Here is a 24,758-nt window from a genome sequence, read left to right on the forward strand (position 1 = left end):
AGGGCTTTGCAGCTCCACGTGCTCGTGGGCTCCTGGAGGGGAGGCTCAGCACCCCAAAACCTCCCCAAAACCTCCGCTCCATCCCTCCAGTGCGGAGGACCAGCCTGCCACCTCCAGCCAAACCCCTGGCAGCAGCAGCAGATCAATAACCCACTACGGGGGGCATCACGGCTCAGCTGTCCTCTGGGGGACAAGGAGGTGGCTGGCTGGGAGAGAAAACCTCCCCTTCCCAGGATTTTCATGCTCAGGGGAGCTGGAAGGCAATGTCCCCTGGCAGAGCTGTGCCACCGCAGCCTGGACATCGAACACAGCCACTGGGAGCACTGGGATGAGCACTGGCACCCCGAGCTGCTCCGGTCTGACAGCCAGAGCAGCCAGGGCCAGCCTTAAAACAAAAGAAAACAGAAAGAAAAAAGTTTTTTTACACTGGACGTTTCTTGCGGGTCCCCGTGCACGCGGCATTGACAGCGTCCAGAGGTGTCCTGCGGCGGGCGGCTGGCGTCACGTCGTCACAGCAACTGCTACGTGCCCCTAGGAGCCACGTGTCCCGTTTTGATCTCTTTTGTAGTTTCCTTTAATTACAGATGAGGGGCACCTGGAAAAGCTGGTGCCAGAGCCGCGGGTTAGGGCTCCCTGTGCACCGGCCCCGTGCTGTGGCCAGGGCAGGGTGCCGGGCTGTAGATGCACAGGGACAAGTTACATTTGCGATGAAATTTGCTGTTAAGCTGCAAACCAGAAGAGAGCGACAGCTTTTGGTACCCTGCCATCCCCTCCCTGGCAGGACCTGAGCTGCAGAAGTTATTTCACTTTCAGGTGCTTCGATTGCAGCCGCTTGCACCCCAGTGCCACACGCAGACACGGCACATCCCCAAAGCGATGGGGGCGGCTGAAAGTGGCAGCTCTGAGCGCCCTGCACTGACCCTAGCAGCAAACAGAGACACCCCTGGCCCACGGGAGCTCGTGCCCTGCACCTGCCCCTGTGAGCACGAACTGCATCCCCGTGTGGGCCGCTGTCACCGTTCGCAGAGCTGCAATAATCACAGAACACACCAAGGACAAAAAATAACCAGTCGTCGGGAGGAAAGGGCACAGAACCAGGCCACCACGCCTGGCTTGAGGCCACATCTGTGTGCAAACACGGTCACCGTGTCACCAAACCAGCCACACGGCCAAGTGTGCTCCCCGGGGTGCAGAATTTGGGAGCAGAGGGGATGGGGACGGGGGCGGTGGGCTCGGTCCCCACGCTGCAGCCCCCCGGGGGGACGCGCTCCCTCCACCCCTCCTGCCTCTGATCAAAGCAGAGGTTTCTCTCCCGGCGCTCTCGGTGCTGTGGGTTTCCAGCTGGAGGTGGGGACGCGCAGGCAGCCTGACCCTCCCCTCCTCGGATCTGTCATCAGCCACGGAAAAAATCCTTCCCTTCCCCAAGTTGCTCAGCCCGAGTCCTGCAGGGCTCACCGGGGCGGCAGCATGGGGGAGCAGCCCTGCCCGGTACCTGCCAGCCCCCCCGGGCAGGACGGGGGTCCTGGGGCCAGCCCCGTGCCCCCGGTGCACCCCCGGGACAAGTGGAGCAAAAAAATGGATTTCCTCCTCTCGGTCGTTGGATTTGCCGTCGATCTGGGCAACGTGTGGCGGTTCCCTTACATCTGCTACCAGAACGGAGGGGGTAAGGATGCTGCGAGGGCTGCTTACATCTGGTTTTGGGGGAAAAGAAACCTGTCTGTCCTCTGTCGGATGCTGAAAACTCGCTGTTTCTTTGCTTTGTTGGGCTCTCGCTGCTCCTCTTCGGGGAGGGCAGCTCAGAGACCGACCCAACTTCTCCTCGCATCTCTCTCCTTCCTGCTCTGTGTTTTTCTCCCTGCAAATCCCTCTTCCATTCACCCCTTTCCCGATGTCATTCACACCCTTCCCATTGGGATCAGCGGTGTCAGCTCCCTGCTGCAGGACCGCAGGCACCGGGAACTTTGCAGCACCAAGGGCAGCGAGAGCAAAGTGCCCCTGCCCAACCTGATGAAGCTGTGAATTTGGGGTGGGAGGCTCATGCACTTGCTGATCCGATCGTGTGACCTGGTGCAAGCAACCCTTCTGCTGGCTGGTGTTTTACAATAATCCTGCTGCCATCCCCAGCCCGAGCTGTGCTGGACCCTGGGGTGAGCCCTGGTTTTGCAAGCACACAGCCCGGGAAGTTTAGGTACAAAAGTTCCATGCAGGAACAACATTGAGTAAGTGACAACTAAATAAATTGGTCTACACAGACTGGAAATACGCTAAGTCTGCTTTAAACAGCCTGGAATGACAATAATTTCCCCTTGCATAGAAATTACAAATGAGGAATGAAAATTTTGTGCTATTTGCCAAAGCACAGTGGATTTCGTTGCCAAAGTCGGCACTCGGGTAGCATCCTCTGGCGCCTGGGAAAACGAGAAGGAGATAATTAGTACCACACTCAGGGCTACAGCGTGGCTGGCAGGCGCCCCCCTGGAAGTACAGCTAGTTGGGATTTGCTCCTCTGGGGCTGGGGGCAAACTTCAGCCACTTGTCGGTGATGTGGCTGGCGAGATGCCGTCCCTGGGCACGCGGGAAGGTGAGGAGCAGGCAGCACACCCAGGGCAGAGCAGTGCTCACCGCCAGGTCTGGGCTCCAGCGCCCACTGGGGAAGCTCCCAGAGCCCCTGGCAATGCCCTGCTGGAACAGGGGGGGCTGCAGAGAGAGCAGCCGTGGGGGCTCAATTAACTAATCCCGGCCGGGCACTCCTGACGAGCGCAGCTCCAGCTCCTAAAAGTCCACCGGGTGCACGCACAGCCCTGGTATGGATGGCGTTGGTATGAATAATGCAGATGACAGCATTAATTACTTGTATCTTGGGGTGACAATGCATATTCAGCAGGATTTCTCCCAAACTCTTTGAGACCCGAGAGGTTCGGGGTGCCCCATCCCCTGTACCCCACTGGCACCACAGGGTGACCTGTGCGTCCCTGCTGCCACCCAGGAGCTGCTATTTTTGTGGGGTGCCCCAGGGGGGTTGCAGAGCCCCCGAGAGGCGTGTGTCCAAACCACACATCCAGGATCCCCCATACATGTCCCCACACACACTCTCCGGCTGGCACGGGGCCGTGGTGTTCACCCCGCTCCCCCTCCTCGCCCCGCAGGCGCCTTCCTCATCCCCTACACGCTGATGGCTGTTTTCGGGGGGGTGCCCCTCTTCTACATGGAGCTGGCCCTGGGGCAATTCCACCGGACGGGCGCCATCCCCATCTGGAGGCGCATCTGCCCCATCTTCAAAGGTGAGAGGTGGTCACGCAGACAGCACGGGGCCAGCCCGGCTCTGCCCCGGGCACAGGCAGCGGGATCCCGTCCCCCTCTCTCCCCAGGCATCGGCTTTGCCATCTGCATCATCGGCCTCTACGTCTCCTTCTACTACAACACCATCATCGCCTGGGCTCTCTATTACTTCTACTCGTCCTTCTCGGGCACCCTGCCCTGGGCGAGCTGCGACAACCCCTGGAACACCCCCAACTGCACCAACTACTTCGGGAGGAGCAACGTGACTTGGACCAACTCCTCCAGGTCCCCCGCCGAGGAGTTTTATACGTAAGTGTGATGCAGGGATGATGGGTTTGGGCTGGCGGCACTCGGCTCTGCTGCGTGGGGTCCAGGAGCAGGGTGCCCACCCAGACCATCACATGGGGATGCTCTTGGGGTGCTCACGACCCCTGCTGTGGGGCAGAGGGGGCTGTGGGGCCGCCTGCCCGCCGCCAGCGCGCCCACACGTGGGGCCAGCAGCACCTGAGCCCCTGCCTGGCCGCAGGAGGAAGGTGCTGGAGATCCAGAAGTCCGGCGGTCTGTATGATGTGGGGGGGATCCGCTGGCAGCTGCTCCTCTGCCTCTTCCTCATCTTCACCATCGTCTACTTCAGCCTGTGGAAAGGGGTGAAAACCTCCGGCAAGGTGAGAGGGCCCCTCAGTGCCAGGGCCACGCGGTGCCCGGTAGCTGCCCGGTGATCCAGCTCACCTGGCTGCCAAAATTCGGGGCATGGCCTTCGGGGAAGTGCTCGATGCTAAGCGGTGTGGGTGCTGGCGTGCTGACGGCCACCTCCGCTGCAGGTGGTGTGGGTGACGGCCACGCTGCCCTACCTCGTCCTCCTCATCCTGCTGGTCCGCGGGGCCACCCTGCCTGGTGCCTGGCGAGGGGTGCTCTTCTACCTGCGCCCGGACTGGGGCAAGCTCCTGAGCACGGCGGTGAGTGCTGGGGGGGACACGCGACGAAACGCAGCCCCCCTCCTGCCGTGAGGTGCTCTTGGAAATGTAAATCTCTGATTGAATCACCCATCTCATTGCCAACGCCGTTTGTTCGTGCTGTGTTCTCGCCCCGGCTCGACAATAGGCTTCCTGTGGGTAATTACCAGGCAGCACTTGAAAGTCCTCATTAAAGATAATCAGGGCTGTGCTGCCGGCGCTGAAGCTGCCTGGACTGGGCACGGGGGGCTCGGGGGCTCCCCCAGCTTCATCTCCCCTTGGGATTTGGGGAACCGCTGGTGCTGCTGCCTCATCCTGAGGCTGTGTGGGTCCTGGGGGAAAGCTGCTGCCTCCGACCTGGGCACCCCAGGGGACGGGGCAGGGGAAGGAGCCAAGGGCACGAAGCACCCCGTCCATATGCTGTGGGGTGGGTAACATGGGGCCATGGGGCCCCTGCCTGGCCTCCAGCCCAGTGTTGTTTCTCCTGCCAGGTCTGGGTGGATGCTGCTGCGCAGATTTTCTTCTCTCTGGGCCCCGGATTCGGCGTCCTTCTGGCTCTGGCCAGTTACAACCACTTCCACAACAACTGCTACCGGTGAGCACCCGCTGCGGGATGCGGCACGGGCATGGGGCTCGCCAGCACGGCCCAGCAGAGCCCCCGGCCCTGCTGGAGCATTTCTGCCCATTTCACCACCAATTTGGGTGCGGGGCTGAGGACAGGGGTTTGGCGGCGTTGCAGGAGGGTCCTGCTGCGGGATATCTCCCTGCTTTCTGCCTTCCAGGGACGCGCTCGTCACCAGCGCGGTGAACTGCCTCACCAGCTTCCTCTCGGGCTTCGTCATCTTCACCGTGCTGGGCTACATGGCCGAGATGAGGGACGTGGAGGTGGAGGACGTAGCCAGAGACAAAGGTTTGCCTCCTCCAGCTCCAGTGTCCCGTCCTGCCCAGCCCTGCAGTGCCCAGGGCTCCATGTGCCCACAAGGGCTGGGGGTCCCTGAGCACCTGGGGGTGCTGGGGCTTGGCATGGAGGGCAGCGAGGTGCTTTGGGGCATCCCCCCACATCCATTCCCACTGCCACCAGCACCCAGGGCTGTGCCAGAGCAGCTGGGGGAACGGCAAAGCAAACCTGTCTCCCCTCCTAGGTCCCAGCCTGCTTTTCATCACCTACCCCGAAGCCATCGCCAACATGGTGGGCTCCACCTTCTTCGCCGTCATCTTCTTCCTGATGATGATAACGCTGGGGCTGGACAGCACGGTATGACGCACCTCCACGATGCACCGGCGGTGGCAGGGGGAGCAGATTTGCTGTGTCTCATTCCCCCGCCTCACCCCGGTGTTTCCTGGGGCAGTTTGGGGGCCTGGAGGCAGTGATCACGGCCGTGATGGACGAGTACCCCCAGGTCCTGGCCAAACGCAGGGAGCTCTTTGTCCTCGGCCTCATCACAGTCTGCTTCCTGGGCTCCCTGAGCACCCTCACCTACGTGAGTACGGCTGGGGGCAGGCTGGGGGCTGTTTGCTTTTCGATCAGCCAGGTTTGTCCCCATAACCGAGCCCGGGGACGTGCCCATTTGGGGCGAGCTGCCACCCCCAGTGTTGCTGCAGGGCGGCGCCTACGTGGTGAAGCTGCTGGAGGAGTTCGGCGCGGGCTGCTCGATCCTGGCCGTGGTGCTGCTGGAAACGATAGCCGTGTCCTGGTTTTATGGTGAGAGCCTTTCTCTGCTACGAAGCACCTGGAAACCCCACAGGCACCGCATGGGTGCTTGGCCTTACACACCCAAGGGGGCAGGGGGCAGGCGTGCGGCTCCTGGCGAGGCTGTGACGGGGCCGAGCACCGTGCCAGGGTCTGGGCCCCCTCGCTGCAGCCACCTCACCCAGAGATGGCTCCATCCTTCGGCAGGGATCCAGAGGTTCTCCCACGACGTGAAAGCCATGCTGGGCTTCGCCCCGGGGCTGTTCTGGAAGGTGTGCTGGGCTGCCATCAGCCCGGCCTTGCTGGCGGTGAGTACCTGCAGCCTGAGCGTGGTGCTGAGCTGCCAGTGAAGGAGATGCTCTCCTCGTGCTGCTGCTCCGGCCGTGGCACCGTGGGTGAGACATCAGGCTGCCCACAGTGGGTTCAGCTAAAAAAAAGAGATAAAAATACATTTTCCAGCCCCTTCTGCTGCTGTGCTCCCAGGCAAAGCTTGGAGCCGGCAGCTGGGTGCTCCCATGGGTGCTGGATGTGGCCCTGTTTCATCCTCATGAAAAAGGTGACTGCTGGCAACATGGTCCACAGTGTCCCACCCGGGCATGGCCTCGCTGATGGCACTGCAGCACCCGGCCGGATCCGTCCCCTTTGAACGCCAGCCCCCGCACTTCAAAGGCTGCCGCCGGCGAGGCGCAGAGGGGTCTGATCTGCCAGATCTGCAGGAGGAGAGGCTTTGCAGGGATTAATTACGGCTCTGAGTGCTTTGCCTAGGTTATTAAGAGAAAACTATTGCAGTCGGAGCAGACAGCAAATGGCTCCATTTCAGCACGGGGATGTACAGCCCCTGACGGCTGCAGTCCCAGCAGGGTTTGTTGGACAGAGGGTGCTCAGCCTCGGTGCTTGTGCTGGGGTTGGGGACCTGCCAGGGCTGCTCAGGTGCTGTGGGACATCCAGCCCTGCCCCAGCCCTGCTCCAGCCCCAAGCATCACTCCCGAATAGGCTTTTTTTGCTGTTGCAGTTCATCGTTGTCAGCTCCCTGCTGGAGCAGCCTCCCCTGGTGCTCTTCGGCTACCAGTACCCGGCGTGGAGCACCTCGGTGGGGCACCTGGTGGGAGCATCCTCCTTTGTCTGCATCCCCGTCTACATGGTGTACAAGCTGGTCTGGACGCCCGGCTCTCTCAAGCAGGTCAGAGCTCCATCAGCGAGGCCCTGGGGGCAGGACGCTGTCCCCAGGTGTCACCCCTTTTGTGGGACACCCCCAGCCTGGGGCCGTGGGGGCTGCAAGGAGCACAAAGGGGCTGTGCAGGGCATGGGGTCCTGCTGCGGGAAGGAAACCCGTTCCCTTTTCTCTCTGCCCTCTTCCACCCTGCAGCGCCTCGCCGTCTGCGTTCGGCCGGAGAAAACAGCACGAGACGCCCAGGCCGAGGTGCTGCGCATGTCACCGGTCCCATAACCCGGTGGTACGACCAGGGGGCACAGAGGCTGCTCTTTGGCTTTGGTTCGGTGCCACAAAGCCACCGGGCAGACAGAAGAGAAGCCGCCAACGCCGTCCTCGCAGCAAACCGGCCCCGTGCCTGCCCTGGGCTGTGTCGCCTCCAGAGCCAGCGCGGCGTGGCGGGCGCTCTGCTGCTGCCCGCTGTGTCTGTCCCCTTCCAAAGAGAAAAGAAAGCCCTGGCTGTGAGCAAGGCTGCGTGGTTTTGGGGTCTGTGGGGCCCATTCCTTCCCCAAACTCCATTTTAGGGGTGAACTGTGGCTCTCTGTGGTGTATATCATTGCTGACCATGCACCTCCTCTTGAGCAGACCCCTTGGTCTGACCCCTCACCGGGACCCCTGGCTCCCTGCAGCACCCCAGGGACCCCACCACACATCATGGTTTAACTGGAGCGGTACTGGTGGGGCCGCCTGGCTCTGCCCTGGCCACCAGCCCCCGGGTCTTGTCCCCCCACTGCTCTGGGCACCCTTTGGAGGCTTCTGGGGCCCGTGTCCAACCTGGGCAGGGAGAATTCACCCCCAGGGACTGCAGCCAAGAGCTGGGGGCATATAGGGTCGGGGGGGGGGGGGCCCAAGGGGATAGGGACAAACGGGGCTGGGGGCGCACGGGATGGGGGGGCACTGGATCAGAGCACACGGGGCTGGGGGCACGGGGCTGGGGATAAACGGGGGAAAGGGAAAGGAGGAAAAGGGCTGGGGACAAAGCTGGTTGAGGGGTAAAGGACGGGGGGGGGGGCACGGCCCTGACCCGCCCCGCTCCGGTCCCCCCCCGGCAGGAAGAGGCGGAGCAGGGCGGATGCACAAAGGCGGGGCCGTTTGGGGCCGTTCCGTTCCTTTTGGGTCCGTTTGGGTCCATTTGGGGCCGTTTGGGGCCGGGGGGGGGGGGTCTCAGGATGCCGCTGTCGGCGCTGCGGGGCTGGGCGCTGGCCGTGCTGGCGGCCCTGACCCCGGCGGAGCGCAGCCGGCCCTACGCCGTGCTGCAGAAGCAGAACCTGGGTAAGGAGCGGGCGGCAGGCGGAGAAACAACGAAATTCAAGGGCTGGGAGGGGGAAAAAAAAAAAAAAAAAGCGATAAAAGGGTAAATGGGAGCGAGCGGGGCCGGGTGGGGGGCTCGGAGCCTAACGTGTGGCCTCCCTCGCAGTGCTGCTGGGCAGCATCCTCAGCGCGCTGCTGCTCACCATCGTGCTCGTGGCCGTCTGCGTCTACAAACCCGTCCGCAGGCGGTAGCGGCCCCGGCGTCGTGTGTGCGGCCTCGCCCAGCTCTGGGATTCACACCTTGGGATTCAGCACAACCTCTGGAGCCAGTGGTGGAGCGCCTGCGTCTCCTGATGGTGTCTGGTGAAGGATGGATGCCCTGCGCCCACGTCCCGGGGCTCCCCGCTGCGATTGCTGCCTTGGAGGGCACCGCTTGGCATCGCCGCCCGGCCGTCAGCTCACGCTGCATCAGGTTGTTTTGTCCGGTGAACTCGGCTCCTTGCTCGGAGGCTGCACTGGAAGGGGCTCGGTGCAGCCTTCCAGAAGCCTCGAGGACCGAAGCCGAGCGAGCGCCGGTGGCTGCGTGGGGCAGGAGCGCGCCCACCTCCGGGCAGCAGCACTGAGGCACGAGCAGAGGCCGGCCCGGCTGCTCACACCAGGCTTGTCCTAGCCTCGAGCAGCCCCGCAGCAGCCTCGGTGAACCCACGGCTCCCCGGCCCTCGCCCCACATGGGAGATGCGCTCCTGGGTGTTGGCTGGGGGTCGGGGAGCCCCCGGTGTTTGCAGCGAGTGGGGCCGGAGCATGAGGCTGCTGGGCACCGGCTGGCTGGGTGCATTTCGTGCTTAGGCTGCCCAGAGCCATTCTATGCATTTCTGGCAACAAATTCAAGTGTTTACACTGAAATCTCACGTGCATATGGATGCTGCTATTTTGTTTTGCACTGCTGTGGGTAGTAACTGGATTTTTGCTTATGAAGTATTACTTTGATATTTAACATTAGGGGGGTTTTGGGGCTAGTAATTTATTTCAGTATTTTAAAACTTTACTTCCAGAGCAAATGTGTTGACCAACTCTCTAAAACCTTGTGCTGCATCTGATGTTTTCTGCTGTTAGTCTCAAAGGACACTGGCTCCTCTTGGAACCGGGGATTTTCTTTGCTGCTGTTACTAAATGAGGCCAGCCTAGGACAGTTCTCGTTTCTAATCCAAGTGAAACACGAGTGAGGGAGCAAGCTAACTGTAATATTTCTTTCTCATCTTTTCCTTTCTTGGTTGCAGAGCCCTTTATCACTGTTTTCCCCCTGAATCCTTCAGTTGTTGTAGAGCTCTGCCTGTAGTCATGTGCTGCTCACGGGTGGAGGAGGATGGTGTAGCTCGTAGCTACAGCTCCTCTTCCCCGCAGCAGTGTTCCTGTTTGCATTCATTCTTCGCTCCCTGCTGTGTGTCTCTGTACAAATAAAAAGCTAAGTAAACAATCCAGGACTCCTTTATTTATTCACAGCTGTTCTGCTTGTTATTAACTCTGCTGTAGCTGGATGAAAGGCTGAGCCAGTCCCGCTTCCCAGCCTCTGCTGAACTTGCAGTTAACAGAGGGGTAAGAACTGTAAGGGAACAGCAGTGATTCCCGGAGCTGTGTGAAGCCCCTGGCTTGTGGATGCTCAGTGGTGAGGAACTGAGGAAGTGAATTGAAAGTGAAAGCTCATCTTGCAGCCTTAGTGGAGTTAACTGAACCTTACCTGCAGCTCTGAGGACTGTATTCTGAATCAAAACCCAGCCCAGGCTGTGAGAAGGATTGCCAAATTAAGCACATTATGAATTTGTCCAAAAGCACAAAAGTGTTTTACTTCCTGACAAACAGCACAGACAGTGTGGAAAGTGTCAATTTGAAGACCTTCAAATTATGGTATGTAAAAGCTTGTTATAGGTTCAGAACAAAACTACAGCTATTTGTAACAGTTTCTGCTTTCCTAAAAGTCTGAGTGTCCTTGGAAAAAGGAAGTTGGCAGACAGGGTTGTTGTGTGGCAGTCTCGACATTATTAGATATACTGCGCAGTCCTCTGCTGATCTTTTCCTGTCTCTAGTTCCTGTATGTACTTTTTTTTGTGAGTAATAATCATGAACCACCCCACCTTTCATCTACTTAAAATATTTTATTGACCCCTGTAGTCAAAGATTGGCTGAAAACATCAGAAAATTTGTTTCAGGGGCCACCTGTTTTAAACTAAATCAAAACTGTTTTTGATAGTCATCTTTAAAGTAGAGAAATAATAACAAAAAGGCAAGTAAGGATAATTATTAAAACAGTCTCCAGCTACCAGGGTAGAAAAAAGTACTAGTGTGTGTATTGTAGCATTATATACCCTGGAAGTAATGCAGAGATACTGCACAGAGGCTCAGGGGATGATTTTTACCTGTGCTGTAAGATGCGAGGCAGTGTTTCAGAAAAACAGTACCTATACTGAGAAAGAAGAACCTTCTGTTTTAGAAGAAAGGGTGAAAATGTCAGTTTGTTTTTTTTTTAATTTTTAATACAATGCCAGCCAGAAAATGAATGTAACAAAACCTAAACTGAAACAGCTCGGTCTTCAGTTTACGACACAGAGAACAAAGGAAATCAGCTTGAAATATTACTTTTTCCTTGTAGCCTTTGAAATGCTTCAGAGAAAAAAAGCAACATCAGACAGATGCTCTTACAAAGGCAACAGCACTCTTTATTTCCGCTGAAGGAAAAAAAAAAAACCAAAACATAATTTCACCTTCTACCTCACGACTTTGTCAAGAGCTTACTGCAAGGCTTTTTCCCTTTTTTGCAATTGAGAAAGTCACAGTAATCCTCTTCGTAAATAAAGATGCGGTTCCAACACAGACCACTGCCCCCGTGCAGGACAGTCACATTCAGCATTCCTGCAGACACCAAGTAAGCTATTTATGGTTGCAAGCTGTATCATTAAACAAATATGGTGCAGATATACCAGTTCTACTGTACAATTTTAATTGCCCGCTACATAAAACAATGGATTATTGGTTTAAAATAGAGTTCTAAGTTACCAACCATCTCACTGGTTAAGATCAAGTCTATTTGAGAGTGATTTTAAACTAGTTAATCGTTGGTGACACAGAACTGCCCTGTTTTGCTCAAGGAGTAAGTGCAGGATTAGGTAGCAAGATCAGACCATATGTACCATAGGTTCTTCACCCTTCTGCCAGCCAGAACTGAGGAGTATTGCTCACATTTAACTACTATAAGGCTTTCCTGTGGACGTACATACATTGTGTACTTGTGGAGTGCACTCGAGAGTCACAGTGTAAGTACTGTAAACACTGACAGAAGTGCAGATAAAATACCTACAAATATACCCTATGTCTAAAGACCTGAGGAAAGCTGGTTAAAATGTGTTTTGGAACTGTTACAATACCATTTCAATGAGCGTAGTCATATTGGCTTGTTCTAAAATCAATAAAAAGATTCAGATAAAAAAATATATGTATTCACATGAAGGATAAGCATTTGGATTTTAAAAAGCAATACACATTTCCCTTTCAGATGACAAAACTAAAATTCATCTTCCAATAAGTATACATTAAAATTTCACCTGAAGTTTCTCCTATTTGAAGTTAGCACCCATATACAGGCACGCACACATGCACATGCACACACACCGAGTGATCTCAAGAAGCACCTGGATCTATCACTTATTTTCTTGCTGCCCTCTGACTATGGGAACTAGCTGGTTTTGAATCACTGCAGAAACTGCTACTTTACTAGGCAGATGGTCCCATTTTAGGATCTAAAGTTTTACTGGCTACTTGTTTTGTCCTATTTCAGAAAGCACTGGTTTAATCTTGAGCTTGGATTAGCTGTTCAAGTATAAAATTATTCCTCTTAAGCAGGAGCACATGATAAAAATCTCGGTAACTAGAGAAGAAAAAAAATCACATATAAACAAAACTAACAGAAAATATCTGTCAGCATGGTATACCGTCAGCATGAAAAACTACTGTAGGTGTATATGTGTGAAAATGCATATAGATAACTCTTCCACATAATGACTGGAAGAGACAATGGCTTTGAATTATTCAGAAATGACTAAGCAGATGAGTATTTCTTTGGTAAGTAATGAAGTTTCCCTCTTGAACCCCCCATAAATCACATTTTCAAACTTTACTGCAATCTTAAATCCTGATGCTAAGCAAAATTTCCACCTGCTCTTCAATAAATATGCATAGGTAAAAACTTACTTGACAGCTAAGGCTGCAAAGATGGGCAGCCAAATACAGATGCTCATGTTCTGAAACTCCCTCAAAACTAATAATAATAATAAAAAACAGCTGTTGTAGCTGATGATGATGACAACTAAGAAGGCAGGTGAAATCTTTACTTAAGCAATCAAGGAGTGGTCTTCAGACTGAGAGCTCTGAAAGCCTTCAGTTTTACACAAATTTGGTCATCCTTATTTCAGGAGATCACTAAGGAGTTACTTTTCCACGAGAGAAAGCTGTAAAACTTGCTGAAGCTCTGCATCTTCCTCTTCACGGCGTTGCTTCTCCCGTTCTTCCTGCTCTCGGACAGACAGCTCCATGGCAAGCTGCAAGTCTTTTTCAAAACTGTTTGGTTCACTGGGGGTGCTGCAGCATGAATTACCTGTGCTTGTTAGATAGCTCTCCTGCAGTGCCCTGAGGAAAGAAAAAGAAATTCAAGTAGGAAGAGAGAGAGAGAGAGAGCTTATTTCATGTTTCCTCCTGCAATGATCCTCCCTAGCAACTGTATTCAAACTGCAAACCCAAACTGCTCTCTGAAAGGGCAGAAAGCAGAACAACTGCTCTCTTATCCTGAGAGCTAACAGACACAGAGTTCCCAATGTAAAACCTGTTCTTTGAAGCTTCCTCAGAATCTTTCATACATACTAACAGTTTTCAACAGGCTTCTAGAAGTATTCCCTCATAGTTTAAAGGTAACAATTTCCATACACAAAAGAGCCAGGAGGATGCAGTTCTTCACCTGCACATAGATTTCTTCACACTTAGCTGCAGGAAGACCCCACGGATACTGTAGCACTCGAGGGTCTAAATATAGGTTACCACGTTTTTAAGGATTACATAATGATTTTGAAAATAAGAGCCACCTTGAAGAGGCAGTATTTAGTATACAAACACTTGAGCCAGAGGGACCAATTCCAGTTTTAAGAGCACAGCAGAAGGGATGTGTTTACTGGGTGGGTGAAGAATCAATTGTGTGTGCAGGCCAGTCCTGGAGCTGAGCTAAAGGGACACAGAATATAAACTAGGGAAGCCCAGTCTGGAGTTCTCACTTCTTGAAAAAGTAAAAATTAGTAGCAGCACAGGAAAAGAGACCTTGAATTCTGAACATCTCTTACCTGTGTCCAGGAGAAAAAAAAATAGAAGTGCAGAATTGCTTCATACTACTGTTAGAAGTATTTTTGCTCACTCTACCACAGCATTTTTGACATGGAAAAAAACAAATAGTTACCTCTGATACTGTATATTGAAGTCCTGTGAATATGCAACTGCTCCATTGGAATGCATCCCCACTTCCTAGAAACAGAAAGAGGGACAATGCCACAGGAGTTAACAGATTTGTAGTGCAAATCACTGAAAAGGAAAGCTTTAAATCACTCATTTCTTCTTTGAAATGCATTTCTGTATTTTTTCCTTCTCTGAAGTTCTTGGAAAAATCCATCCTACACAACGCTTTCCACACATTGGTTCAGTTCAGAGATACAGCTATTGCTGCATTGTGTAAACTCAAATCTGCACTGAGCAGATTACAGCATACTTACTTTATTTCCACTGGATTCCAACAAACTCTGCTGAATAGCAAACTGCATGATCTCGTTATCTTCATCCTGCACGTGTATGTTCCTGCCATCATCTTGGACATGGTAAGATTTGGGGATCTCAAACACCGACTGGTCAACCTCAAAATTAGCACCTACAGAAGCCAAATATAGTTTAAAAACACAGCACAGTGTTTCTGCAAGTTGTTAGTCAAAAAATCTGATGGATGCTTATACATGCTAAGCTAAAAAAAAAAAAAAAAAATCAGATAAACCTCCTGGCTACATATACACAGAGGCTCTGAAAGACTGAAGTGGCAAACAATAACAGTAAGACAATACAGCCTTTCCTACCTAAGGTGGCTGAACTCTGACAAAACCATACAGGAAGAAAAAGGGTGCAAAAGATAAATACTGCAAGAAATAGATGCTGCAGTGGCTCTGACTTCTCTGAGGTTATTCCTAACGAATAGGTCTGTAAAAGCTCCTAGGACAGAGCATCACTTGATGCATGCAGTCACAAGCACCCTACTCAAGTGTAATCCACGCTCTTCTCAAAGACTGAGCTGTAACAAGTTTGTATTCTACTTCCCATAACAATAGCTTTCATTCTAGCAGCATCACTCTAATCTAATGCACCAGAATTTAGACCTCAAAAAACTTGAGAAAACTTGCAACAGCTCAGTTTAGTCAGGCAGGTTATGAAGGGGGCAGAGTGGAATGATACGATCAGTATCACACGGTCAGGATCAGCTGCTGTACACCGCAGCTTCCTCTCACCTGTGTTTGATTCTCTGCAGTTAAACCATCTCTGCTGTGCACTCCACTGACAGAAATGTAAGAAGATGTGATCACTGCACATTTCCACTCCTTACCTGAATCACACTGTGCACCTCCAGCCATCTGTGATGTTTTCTCAGCTGTCCTGCAGCCATTGACGTTTTCAAAAGTAATTCGGGCATTGAGCACATGAAATAGGGGAATTTCTATTAAAAAAAGTAGAAGACTTCTATCAAAAAGAGAATTCTGACATTCACTTTCACACCTGCAGCCATATCAAACCCTTACAGGTTTATGGAATATATTCCACAAGCAGCATGACATGATGACAAAGTGTAACTCACTTCACCAAGAAGTTGCCCTTACTCATTCGCACTCTGCCTCTGTATCTCAGATTAATGTAAAAATACCAAATCAAAGATGTTCAAGCCAATACGAAAGGGTTAAAACTAGCTCATTTGTACTGAAATGATACTATCTTTAAAATTATACTTCTGTACTGGCTGTAACTTGGATTCAATGATCACAAACATACAAGATAACATACCTGGGTTTTTGGTTCTAGACATGGGCAAGATGACTAGTAAGAAACTAAAATTGTTTTCGTAAATATATATTGCAAAACCCATAAAAAGAACGGAAATGAAGATGCTAGAATAAAAATTGCTACACATTACCAATTTTGACAGGGAATCCTGGTGGAAATTCCAGAGTGATGAAATCCTTAAGCCTGGCAAAATGAGCACTAGTTCTGGCCATCAGATCAATGATCGGAGTGACTTGTTCCATAAGGGACAAGGGAAACTCTTCACTCATCCACAGGGTTGCTTTAAACCTGAAAGAGTAAGTTGTATAAAAGCATCCTGAGTTTACAGTTCTGGAAACTGCAGAAGCAAAGTACACAGCATTTTCACCTCCTTCATACAAAGAGTAAGGACAGTTACTGCTTGGAGAAACCAAACCACACTCCTGGCAAGGCTAAAGGAAAGGCATAGGAGCCTACTGACATACAGCAATATGTAAGGGATGGATTTTTTTAAAAGTTACAGAGCTAGCCTGAATGCTTTCTTCTGCTCAATGGAAGAAGAATTAAACCATGGCTGAATGCTCTAAGATCTCTTTTGATTAATTTTGCAAGGGAGATAAAACTGTACTGGAAATTTGTAAAATATGGTTTCCAGAGATCAGGTGAGTGGGAAAAAGGAAATAGGGAAAAGTTAAAATTTTACTTCTCACTTCTGTGTTCGAATGGTGACTTCTTTCGGTCTTCCTATATCTCTACCTTTCAAATCAAAGTTTGGGTCCAAGTATTCCTCCAGAGTAATAGCAGTAGGGTTGTTACTTGCAGCATACTCTGTTGTCTTGACTGTACTCTGGAAGGAAAAACAGAAAAAAGACTGAAGTAGCAAAGAATTAATAGGTATTTTAAATACCCCATCAAAGCCCAGCCCTTACTTTGCTAACAGATTCTACATTGTTTTCATGGGAGTGTTCAGAAGGAAGTACCAGCTACTCATACAGGAACATCTGACAAACAAACAAAAGACTCCTCAGGGAACATTCAAACCTCATTATCAAAACTGCTGCCAAACTAAGGAAACAGGAAGAGGGATTCACCACACATACAACTCTTATTGGTACAGATCTCAGCACTATAGTGACCTGTTACGAGGTCAAAGACACTCACCTGAGCACCATACTCATGCTCCACTGTACCCAGAAATGATTCCAGAGGGTTCCTGTCAGCTTCAGAAAACAGAAGGAAGAGTTTTCTATTATTATTAAATAGCAGTGAACTTTAAGTACACACCAGGCTAACAAGCAAGGCTTTTAACCCAAAGTGAGGTAAGCCAAAGACAGTCAGGAGAAAGGCCAAGTTCCCTGTAAGCTTTACCAGACAAACCCAGGACCTAAAGGTGACAAAGACAGAACAGAGGCAAGAATCTTCAGTGGTTTCTATCTTGAACAAATAGCTTTACTGTTCACAGTACCTCCCCTCCTAGCCCCCGAGATAGGCCAAGGAAGGGCAGTGCTGCCATATGAGGTTACCAGCTACCCATCCTTCCTCCAGTTTAAGTTCCAGAAAAAATCATAGGACCAGAAATGAAGAAAAACACCAAGAAAACAAAGCTCATGTGAACCTTGTAATCATGGCCAAAATGAAGTAAAGGCATCAACACATTTCAGAGCACAAGATTGCATGGAAAAGTGCAGCTTTTTAAAGCTTTCAATAAAATTTCAGTCGTTTTGACGGGCTCTTTCTTCTAGAAATACAACTAGGATAAATACATACATATTAATAAATATTTGGTCATTTGTAGGCTGGGAGTCAAATAACAAGCTACCTCAGACAAACAGCACGTGAAACTAAAGCAGGGCAAGGTCAGCAAGAAAAGTATTTCACTTCTTATCTGCCCACTTCTTCTGCAGTCACACAGAGATTATCAGAGAACCAAGATGTTGTGCTTAATTCCAGTTATATCACAGAAAAACTACCTTTATATCTTTTCTTTTCCTCTTCTGTTAGATGTTCCGTTCTGATTTTTGTGACCACATTCACGTTGTTTGCAATGTACACCTTTAAAAACAAAAGTATGAAGACAAAAATCACTACGGGTTAAAAAAACAAAGTTCTTTCTAGAAACACCATGAACACAAACCCAAAGGAAGACAGAATAAAGTGATGTGAATCTGCTCCTTACAAAGATCTCTAACATACTGGTGACCAACAGGGAGTGCCGCACTTTGATTTTTCTGACCCCTTTGGCATGATGGAAATCCCACATACTATTTGCTTGGTAGACCAGTGCTAAGGCTGAAACTATGCAGCCACCTGCTGGGCAAACTGATAAACTATGAAACCCCACAAATAATACAGCTTAGCATCTCCAGACAGCATTAATCTCACAAGCATCCTATGCTGAGAGAAAAGCCAAGGAGCTTGGTCATTGGCTTCAACAGGAGCGGAATTCAGCCTTTCAACCATATTCTTGGAAAGCAGGCTGACACATTTTAAGGAGACTTTTGTAGATAACTAACCCATCCAAATTCAAAACTAGATGGGCACTTCCAAGCTTGCTGAAAAGGATCCCCACCTCGATAAAGATCTTGACAGAACAAAGAAGGAAAGCCAGATAATGCTGTTTAGAAACAGAGGTCACTCGCAAGACCTTCCAAATGAAATTCAGCCATGGTTAATTCTGCAGGAGTGCTGGTGAACCCCAACATCCCACCAAATAGTCCCACAGCCTTGTGAGAAAAGTCCTTGCATAAGCATACAAAGCTTCTGCATTTATTTCTCCGTTAAATGAGATTACAAAATTTATTTTTAATTGCACAAATTCCAAAGTCTGGAGTAAACACAGACTTGAGGAAGTTAAATTTTGTGATACCTAAATTCCTAAAACTGCAAGGCTGTAAAGCCATCTTCATAATTATCTCAAAGGCATATCTGGGGAGGGAACCTGTTACAGGGACCAAAGTGACTGTATTGCTCAGAAACACGGTCAGGGGCTTTAGTTTACCATCAGTCTCTTACTACTTGAATTCCTGATGCAACTCATGGCATCAAGAAGCTGTTACTTCCTTCAACACTTACTACAGAGCACTCACGACACTTTGCCAGTGGGTTCCTTGTCTGTTAAACAGACAAAGGATGACAACACACAAGAAGGAGTTCAACTCTAGTTTTTGAAAGGGAGTTCCAACAGTTACGGTGAATCTTTTGCCCCTCTGCTGCTGAAATGCTTCGATCCTCCCTCTCCCCCAAAGCCCCTGCTGATGTGCCTGCACACAGGCACCACCCTTCCCATGAACCGGACACCCTTAAAGTTCCTTGCTTCTGGCCAGTTCTGCTGGCAACCCAATTAAGCTCTTGATGGGAAACTGAGGACCTGAAATACTCAGGAAATAAAGGCAAAACAATCATATTTCAGATGGCCATAAGATTTCTTAGTTGTGTGTAACAGGCTTTACCTTTGCTTCGTAACCATTTACGCCTTCTGCTTTTTCTGTCCTCCATACCCAGAATCCAGTGGTGGTTCTGCCAAGAAGTGAATACCACAGGTGTCTAGACAGTTGCATTTCTATACAATCCCCAGCCCATTTTTATTAGAAGTGCCTTGAACTAACAAAATGTAATAAGCCATAATCATAGAAGCATAGATCTATGATAGATGATCAAGTCATTTGATTATTAACCCCAGACATAAGCACAAGACAATCTGTCCTCACACCCCACGACAGAGCTGAGCAAGTCACACTGCTTCTGCTCTTAGTGCGTGGCCGAAGTTCTAAGGCTTAGTCATGGATTTTAATTTCAGATGTGGATACCTGAGTCACAGAGGAAGACAACTTAAGAAGTGAATCATTTTGCCTGGCAGCCTGGGCACAGCAGCCTTTAATGCACACAGCTTAATTTCAAAGTAATCTGACACGACAATTTGGGGAACAGAGTGCTAGGAATATTTCTGTCTAGGAAATCTTTGTTTCTGGATGTGTAGATGCTGCAGTTATTAAGGCTCACTGAACATCACGAGGACTGATTCTGGGAAGCTCTGAGAGAGTACCAAGTATTCAGGAGAAAGGGGCTGCATTTACACATCTCACTTTGACAACACTTGTTGACAGTGTAATCACGGGGTTGTTTTACTGCATCTCAGAACACTCCAAGAGGAGCTGCAGAAAAAGGGTGGTTTGAAGTAAGCTGACAGATACCTGGATAAGCATGTGTAGGGAACAAAAGATAAATGTGGTAGAAGGTACTATGGAAAGACACACTAGGCAGATTTTAATTTAAACTATTAACGTGGGATTTGACTCATTTGGCTGCAAGTTCTTGCCCATTAGTTTCAGTACTGGCACATTTTGCCAAGCAACAGCAGCTGACAAAGCATAGTTTTTTTTACTTAATGGTACATGAAGTTTAAAGTAATTTCAGATCTAGCCATAAAATACTTTACGAGTTTGAGATTTTTTGTCTTTAAAACATTATTGTAGGTGTGACCATCAATAAACTTGCAGTGTTTATTTAAGAGCAACTTTATATCTTACCTTTCAAAAGCAATATTTTTAGTATCAAGGCACGTATTAATAATCGGAGAGGTAAGGCGTCTTTCCACATCTTTCCTTTTTGGGGTCATAGATCCCAGCGTCAAACGCTTCATGTGTTGGGAAATCTCAAAGCGCTCAGTTGTAACGAACTTATCATCATGATTTATCTCAATTAGTTCTGCCCAACCTCCGGTATCTGTTGGAACATCACATCTCATTTTAAAAGAAAAAAACACCTTCCCAACAGCAATCCACAATGAAAAAACTGAGCACATACTGTACAGCAAATCACAACAGTTGCTAATTCACTGATTTTATTTGGGGGCAGATGAAAAGCTAATAAGAAATTGAAGTAAAATTTTAGCCCTATTACCAAATTTTGACCTCAAATTTACTCAAAAAAAAACCACAAACAAAAACCCAAGCCATTACGTTAAAGCACAAAAACACTATCTTCAAGACACGAATGGAATATACATACAAATCTTTCCTAAAATTCAGTGCTCATCCTCAACGGGTCTTTTTAAGCAAAATTGGGGTTTCTCATTGTGGTTCACACAGTGTTTGGTGATCAACAGAGCAGACACACTAAAACATTTACCTTCGCCCTTGAAAATTAAACTACGCCTTCCCCTCTCCCAGCTCATATTTTCAAATCCCAGCAACGTGATATCAACTCGCAACTTGGCACCACTTTTCCAGATGCGACAGACATCGCTTGGACAAACCCTAGAAACCAGTGGAACTACGAAAGAAAACAAGGAACATGTAAATATAAAATATTCAAGATACAGAGCACACAAGAAGCCTGAACTGAAGCAGAAACCATATCCCTGATATACGAATTACTTAGTACTGCGAGCATCATTCCACAGGAAACAAGCAAGATTGTTCTCAAAGCTAGACAGGGTCACTACCAGCTGGGGGACAAAACCCATCGATTCCAATTTAAAGATTAACATGAAAAGGAATGAAGCATCGGGTCAGACTAACAGATGTGAAATGGGTTAAAACTGGTCTCCTAGCAGCCTGATAGATAGCTGCTTGGAAAATGAAGTCAGCTCTAAGTCCTAGCATTCATTTCTTTAAAAAACAAAACAAAACAAAGCACTTCCAAGTAGTCTGTGCATCTGTATATCAGACACGTATCTGTCTTAGTCATCGATAGCCAAAGATACACAAACAAAATCCCAATAAGTCTTCAGCAATTCTGACAATGGTTAAAGCCTCCATTAAAAAAAAAAAAAAGAGAAAGAAACAAAGAACAATTGTGCAACAGAAATACAAGAGGTTGTTTTGAGAACTGAAGATAAGCATTCTGGGGAGCAGGAAATGAAGATTCCAGTAAATATACATCTCTGCTTATCTTTTGCCATTTGTACATGAGCAGGTTCTTTTGTCTACTGCTTAGAAGAGAGAACAATGACCAGGACTCTTACCCCAGCTAGTAAACTCCCATTTCATTTCCACATAAAAGTCAGGAGTCTGGAAGAAAAAAACATCCGATGAATATTACGCAAAATAGTTTTAATCTAACGTTCAGAATAGCACTTCCCGTGAATGTTTTAGATATAGGAAAACTAAAAAAGAACAGAACTTCAGACATAAATGAACGTTAGAACAATTAAATTGAAGATAACAGGCATAAAATATATTTGCTTACTGCTGATTTATAACAAGCTATTTTGCTTTGTTTTACTGTAGAAGCAGTAACACCTTCAACAGCCATCCTCCAATGCTGGGCTTTGTGACTATGGATTTCAAAATCAGAGTCAAGAAAAAGTCTCCACCTCCCACAGGTCTATACAATATGCACATTGAAAGGAAGGAGACAATTGCCCACCTTCAGATCAATGGGGCTCTGATCTCTGTTCCTGATTTCAGTGTACTTAAATGAACAACTTGAGTCAGACTTCCAGTCTGGAGGAAGAGGCTGAAACTAAATAGCTACCTCATTAATCTTTTGGAGTAATTCAGGAACTCCTCCAAGCGTCCTAGAGGTCTGCTGATAGTCTCGATGCTGCAGAATCATCTGTACCATCTCCGGATCTCCTGTGCTGACAGCTTCATGTAAAACTGAAGGAAATCCAGACACAAGCTAGTTTTAGGTTGCTTTCTGAGCAAAACACACAGCGTAGAAGCAGCCAAAACACAACATCTGCACTGAAAAGCATTAACACACAGTTTCTGTTTTTAAGGTTATCTTTACCTGTCCATCCCTGGGCGTTCTCTTTAGTTACATCTGCCTTGTGTTGAAGAAGAACTTTGGCAGATTCTATGTAACCCAGGGAAACGGCAAGGTGCAACAAGGTCCGGCCTCGTGGATCACGCTGATCAACATCCTGTTGAGTACCCAAGAGATAAGCAATGCTGACGCTGTTAAATCAAACGCAGTTAATCAGAGCACAACGAGGAGGTCACATAAACAAAGCCTGCCAGTAATAATCGAGTCTGGGCCTAGTGATCTAGTAATACATGGCTCTAGGAGTCAATGCTCCCTAGGTAGCCCCACGTATCAGTTTAAGTTGACTACACAGCATGGTTTTCAAACCGTATGGCCCTTCTGCCCTCAGCACGCTGCAATCTAACTTCCCCCCGAAAGAAAAAGAGAAGCAGAACAGGCCCTGTACACTGACATGGTAGGAAACGGGACCTGCAGAACAGGACTGAGCTCTCACTGATGCTTCTCATTTCTTTTCCTGCAATTACTTCCCCTTCTGCCTCCCTTCAGAAGCAGTCTCTTCCTGGAAGACGGGCGTTCCACCCTGCGTGCGCTGCACCAGTGACAGGCAACAGCTTGAGTGGAGGATTTCACGTCATACAGCAGAACAGGAAGAAAACCAAAATAAAGCAAACAAACGAACAAGAAAACTGGCCATACAACACCAATTTTGTATAGCACTTTTTGAAAGCAGAGAAGCAAACGTTAAGTTACAAGGCGCCCATTTGACACACACAGCACAATGAAGCCCGAGTGCATTCTGCACGAGTTACTAAAAAACAAAAGTAAAAAGATACACAGGCATAAATATCCAAAACATGCAAGCACAACATACTCATACCTTACTTATTTTTCACTATTAGCTTAGAGATTTGAAACAGAAGAGCATCTACAACTAAAGGAAAAGGGGAAAGTCAATAGCAGAACAAGGAAGGAAAGTTATTATGCAAGTTACCGCGGTTATCTGACAGCACTCAGTTCGAAAGACCACACGCAGCTGGGAAAGCTTCGTTTTAAAGGGCTCTGCTTTCGCTTCAGTGCTCCAATACCAACCAATTTGCTTCCCCCCTTCCTGCAGGTAAATGCCTACTGCACTGACAGGCGGAGGACTCCCCAAAGGCCCTTTCGGTGTTTTTTTTTGCTGTTGTTAACCGGTAACCAGGTATTTCACCCATCTTTGCCATCCCAAGTGCAGCTGGCAAGTGTCTTCCGATCCCCTCACGCACCCTCCGCCAGCAAGAAGCTTATCCCAAGGAAGCGGGGGGGGGGAAACACATCTTTGGAATACTCAAATAAAGCCATTTAAGAGCAGATGAGGGAAGTCAGAGACAGCCACAGCCCGCCTTAATATGCTGCTGGCTTCCTGAAGGCGTTTTGGGCGCTGGCACTGCACAGAGGTGGGCGCCTCAGGGGAAGGAGCTGCAGAAGGCTGCTTATTGAGGGGTGCTCTCAGCTCAAAACTTTATCGAAATAGAAATAAAAGCAACGTGCCAGCAAGGTGAAAGACTTTAAGGAGGAGGAATTAGAAGGTTACAGACCTCGTAAGGCCTCACATTACACAAATTACTGAGAATTAGAAGGTTGCAGACTTCGCTAGGGAGTCAGCTTATAGGAATTGGACAGAAACCTGCCGCATTCCAAAGATTCTCCCCCAAAAAACCCCCGGCAGGGCAGCATGCTGCGGGCAAGCGTTAGTGAACCGCGGGGGCGCCGCACACGGCGAGGAGCAGGACGGCAGCGGCGGGCCCTGCCTCTGCCCGAGCTCTGCGGCGTTTCTACGCCTCACGGGGCCGCTACCGGAGGGCCCGGGCCCACGGGCAGGCCCCGGGGCCTCCGCGCAGCCTCTCCCCACAGCTCCCGGCCCCCCTCCCGGTTCCCGGTAGCGGCTCCCGGCCCCCCCCCGTACCTGGCCGTGCAGCTCCTGGTCCAGCCGCCGGTGGTCGTTGTCCCAGACGAGGGCGTGCAGGGGGAAGGCCCCGCCGGGGGAGCTCATGGCGGCGCCGCCCCCCCCCCCCCCGCCTCCCCGCCCCGGTCCCCTCAGCCCCGGTCCCCTCACGGCAGCCCCGCCCCCTCCCTCCGGGGAAGCGGCCGGGATGAACCACAGAGCAGAAAGAGGGGGGGGGGATCGCCCCGCGACTCCTCTCAGCGCTCACGGAAGGAGGAAGTCGGTGATAAAATGGAGCCTCCGCCCCATCGAGCTGCGGTGGAAGGGGCGGGCTGGCGGTAAGAGGCAGGAGGATGTCGGCGCGCACCGGGTTCCTCCCCCCCCCGCTTTAGGGAGGAGTTGGTTTCGCCCGCCCGGCCTGCTGTAGGATGGGGAGCGGGGGAGAGCCCGCCCTGCGGCGCCATTGTGGGTGAGGGCAACCGCGGGCACTGACGCCCCCGGCCGCCATCTTGAGCCCGGGCAATGCCTGCGGCCGCCATGTTGAGTGAGGGCAAGGCTTCCTGCAGGCTCCCCCTTCCACCGAGCCGTCCCGCCGGCCTGCTCCGCGCCCGCCTCTCCCTAATCCTCACCTTTCCTTCTACC

General features: G+C 50.1%; 2 protein-coding genes and 1 long non-coding RNA gene across 3 annotated transcripts; 2 read left to right on the top strand and 1 right to left on the bottom strand.

The window, feature by feature from the left end:
- The first annotated feature begins 1,467 nt into the window (after window positions 1-1,467).
- LOC116496138 (sodium-dependent serotonin transporter-like) lies at window positions 1,468-7,369 on the top strand. The gene is made up of 13 exons (XM_032199047.1): window positions 1,468-1,663; window positions 3,147-3,281; window positions 3,369-3,588; window positions 3,806-3,944; window positions 4,101-4,235; window positions 4,724-4,827; window positions 5,015-5,142; window positions 5,375-5,487; window positions 5,582-5,713; window positions 5,835-5,934; window positions 6,130-6,230; window positions 6,935-7,102; window positions 7,289-7,369. The coding sequence occupies exons 1-13, from the start codon at window positions 1,468-1,470 to the stop codon at window positions 7,367-7,369; spliced, it is 1,752 nt and encodes a 583-aa protein (XP_032054938.1).
- Window positions 7,370-8,192: 823 nt separating this feature from the next.
- LOC116496051 lies at window positions 8,193-9,857 on the top strand. Its single transcript, XR_004253994.1, has 2 exons — window positions 8,193-8,404; window positions 8,550-9,857. It is a non-coding gene; the product is annotated as an uncharacterized LOC116496051 (long non-coding RNA).
- A 1,211-nt stretch (window positions 9,858-11,068) lies between these two features.
- ANKRD13A (ankyrin repeat domain 13A) lies at window positions 11,069-24,240 on the bottom strand. Its single transcript, XM_032198990.1, has 15 exons — window positions 24,138-24,240; window positions 22,220-22,352; window positions 21,962-22,086; window positions 21,450-21,495; window positions 20,612-20,755; window positions 20,011-20,206; window positions 18,934-19,000; window positions 17,455-17,536; window positions 16,646-16,704; window positions 16,195-16,331; window positions 15,636-15,793; window positions 15,054-15,164; window positions 14,182-14,333; window positions 13,872-13,936; window positions 11,069-13,057 (listed from the first exon to the last, which is right to left on the bottom strand). Exons 1-15 carry the CDS (start codon window positions 24,222-24,224, stop codon window positions 12,859-12,861), a joined length of 1,761 nt encoding a protein of 586 aa, XP_032054881.1. The 5' UTR covers window positions 24,225-24,240; the 3' UTR covers window positions 11,069-12,858.
- Window positions 24,241-24,758: the final 518 nt, after the last annotated feature.

This window comes from Aythya fuligula, chromosome 17, assembly GCF_009819795.1.
Source record: "Aythya fuligula isolate bAytFul2 chromosome 17, bAytFul2.pri, whole genome shotgun sequence".
NCBI lineage: Eukaryota > Metazoa > Chordata > Aves > Anseriformes > Anatidae > Aythya > Aythya fuligula.

Excerpts from the sequence above, each read along its gene's own strand:
- LOC116496138 (XM_032199047.1), top strand. The coding sequence starts at position 1,468 with ATGGGGGAGCAGCCCTGCCCGGTACCTGCCAGCCCCCCCGGGCAGGAC. Across the intron at positions 4,236-4,723 it reads GCAAGCTCCTGAGCACGGCG|GTCTGGGTGGATGCTGCTGC; the intron begins GTGAGTGCTGGG and ends TTCTCCTGCCAG. Across the intron at positions 5,935-6,129 it reads AGCCGTGTCCTGGTTTTATG|GGATCCAGAGGTTCTCCCAC; the intron begins GTGAGAGCCTTT and ends ATCCTTCGGCAG.
- ANKRD13A (XM_032198990.1), bottom strand. The coding sequence starts at position 24,224 with ATGAGCTCCCCCGGCGGGGCCTTCCCCCTGCACGCCCTCGTCTGGGAC. Across the intron at positions 20,207-20,611 it reads TTTAATTTTCAAGGGCGAAG|ATACCGGAGGTTGGGCAGAA; the intron begins GTAAATGTTTTA and ends ATGTTCCAACAG. Across the intron at positions 15,165-15,635 it reads AGGATTCCCTGTCAAAATTG|AAATTCCCCTATTTCATGTG; the intron begins GTAATGTGTAGC and ends TTTTTTTAATAG.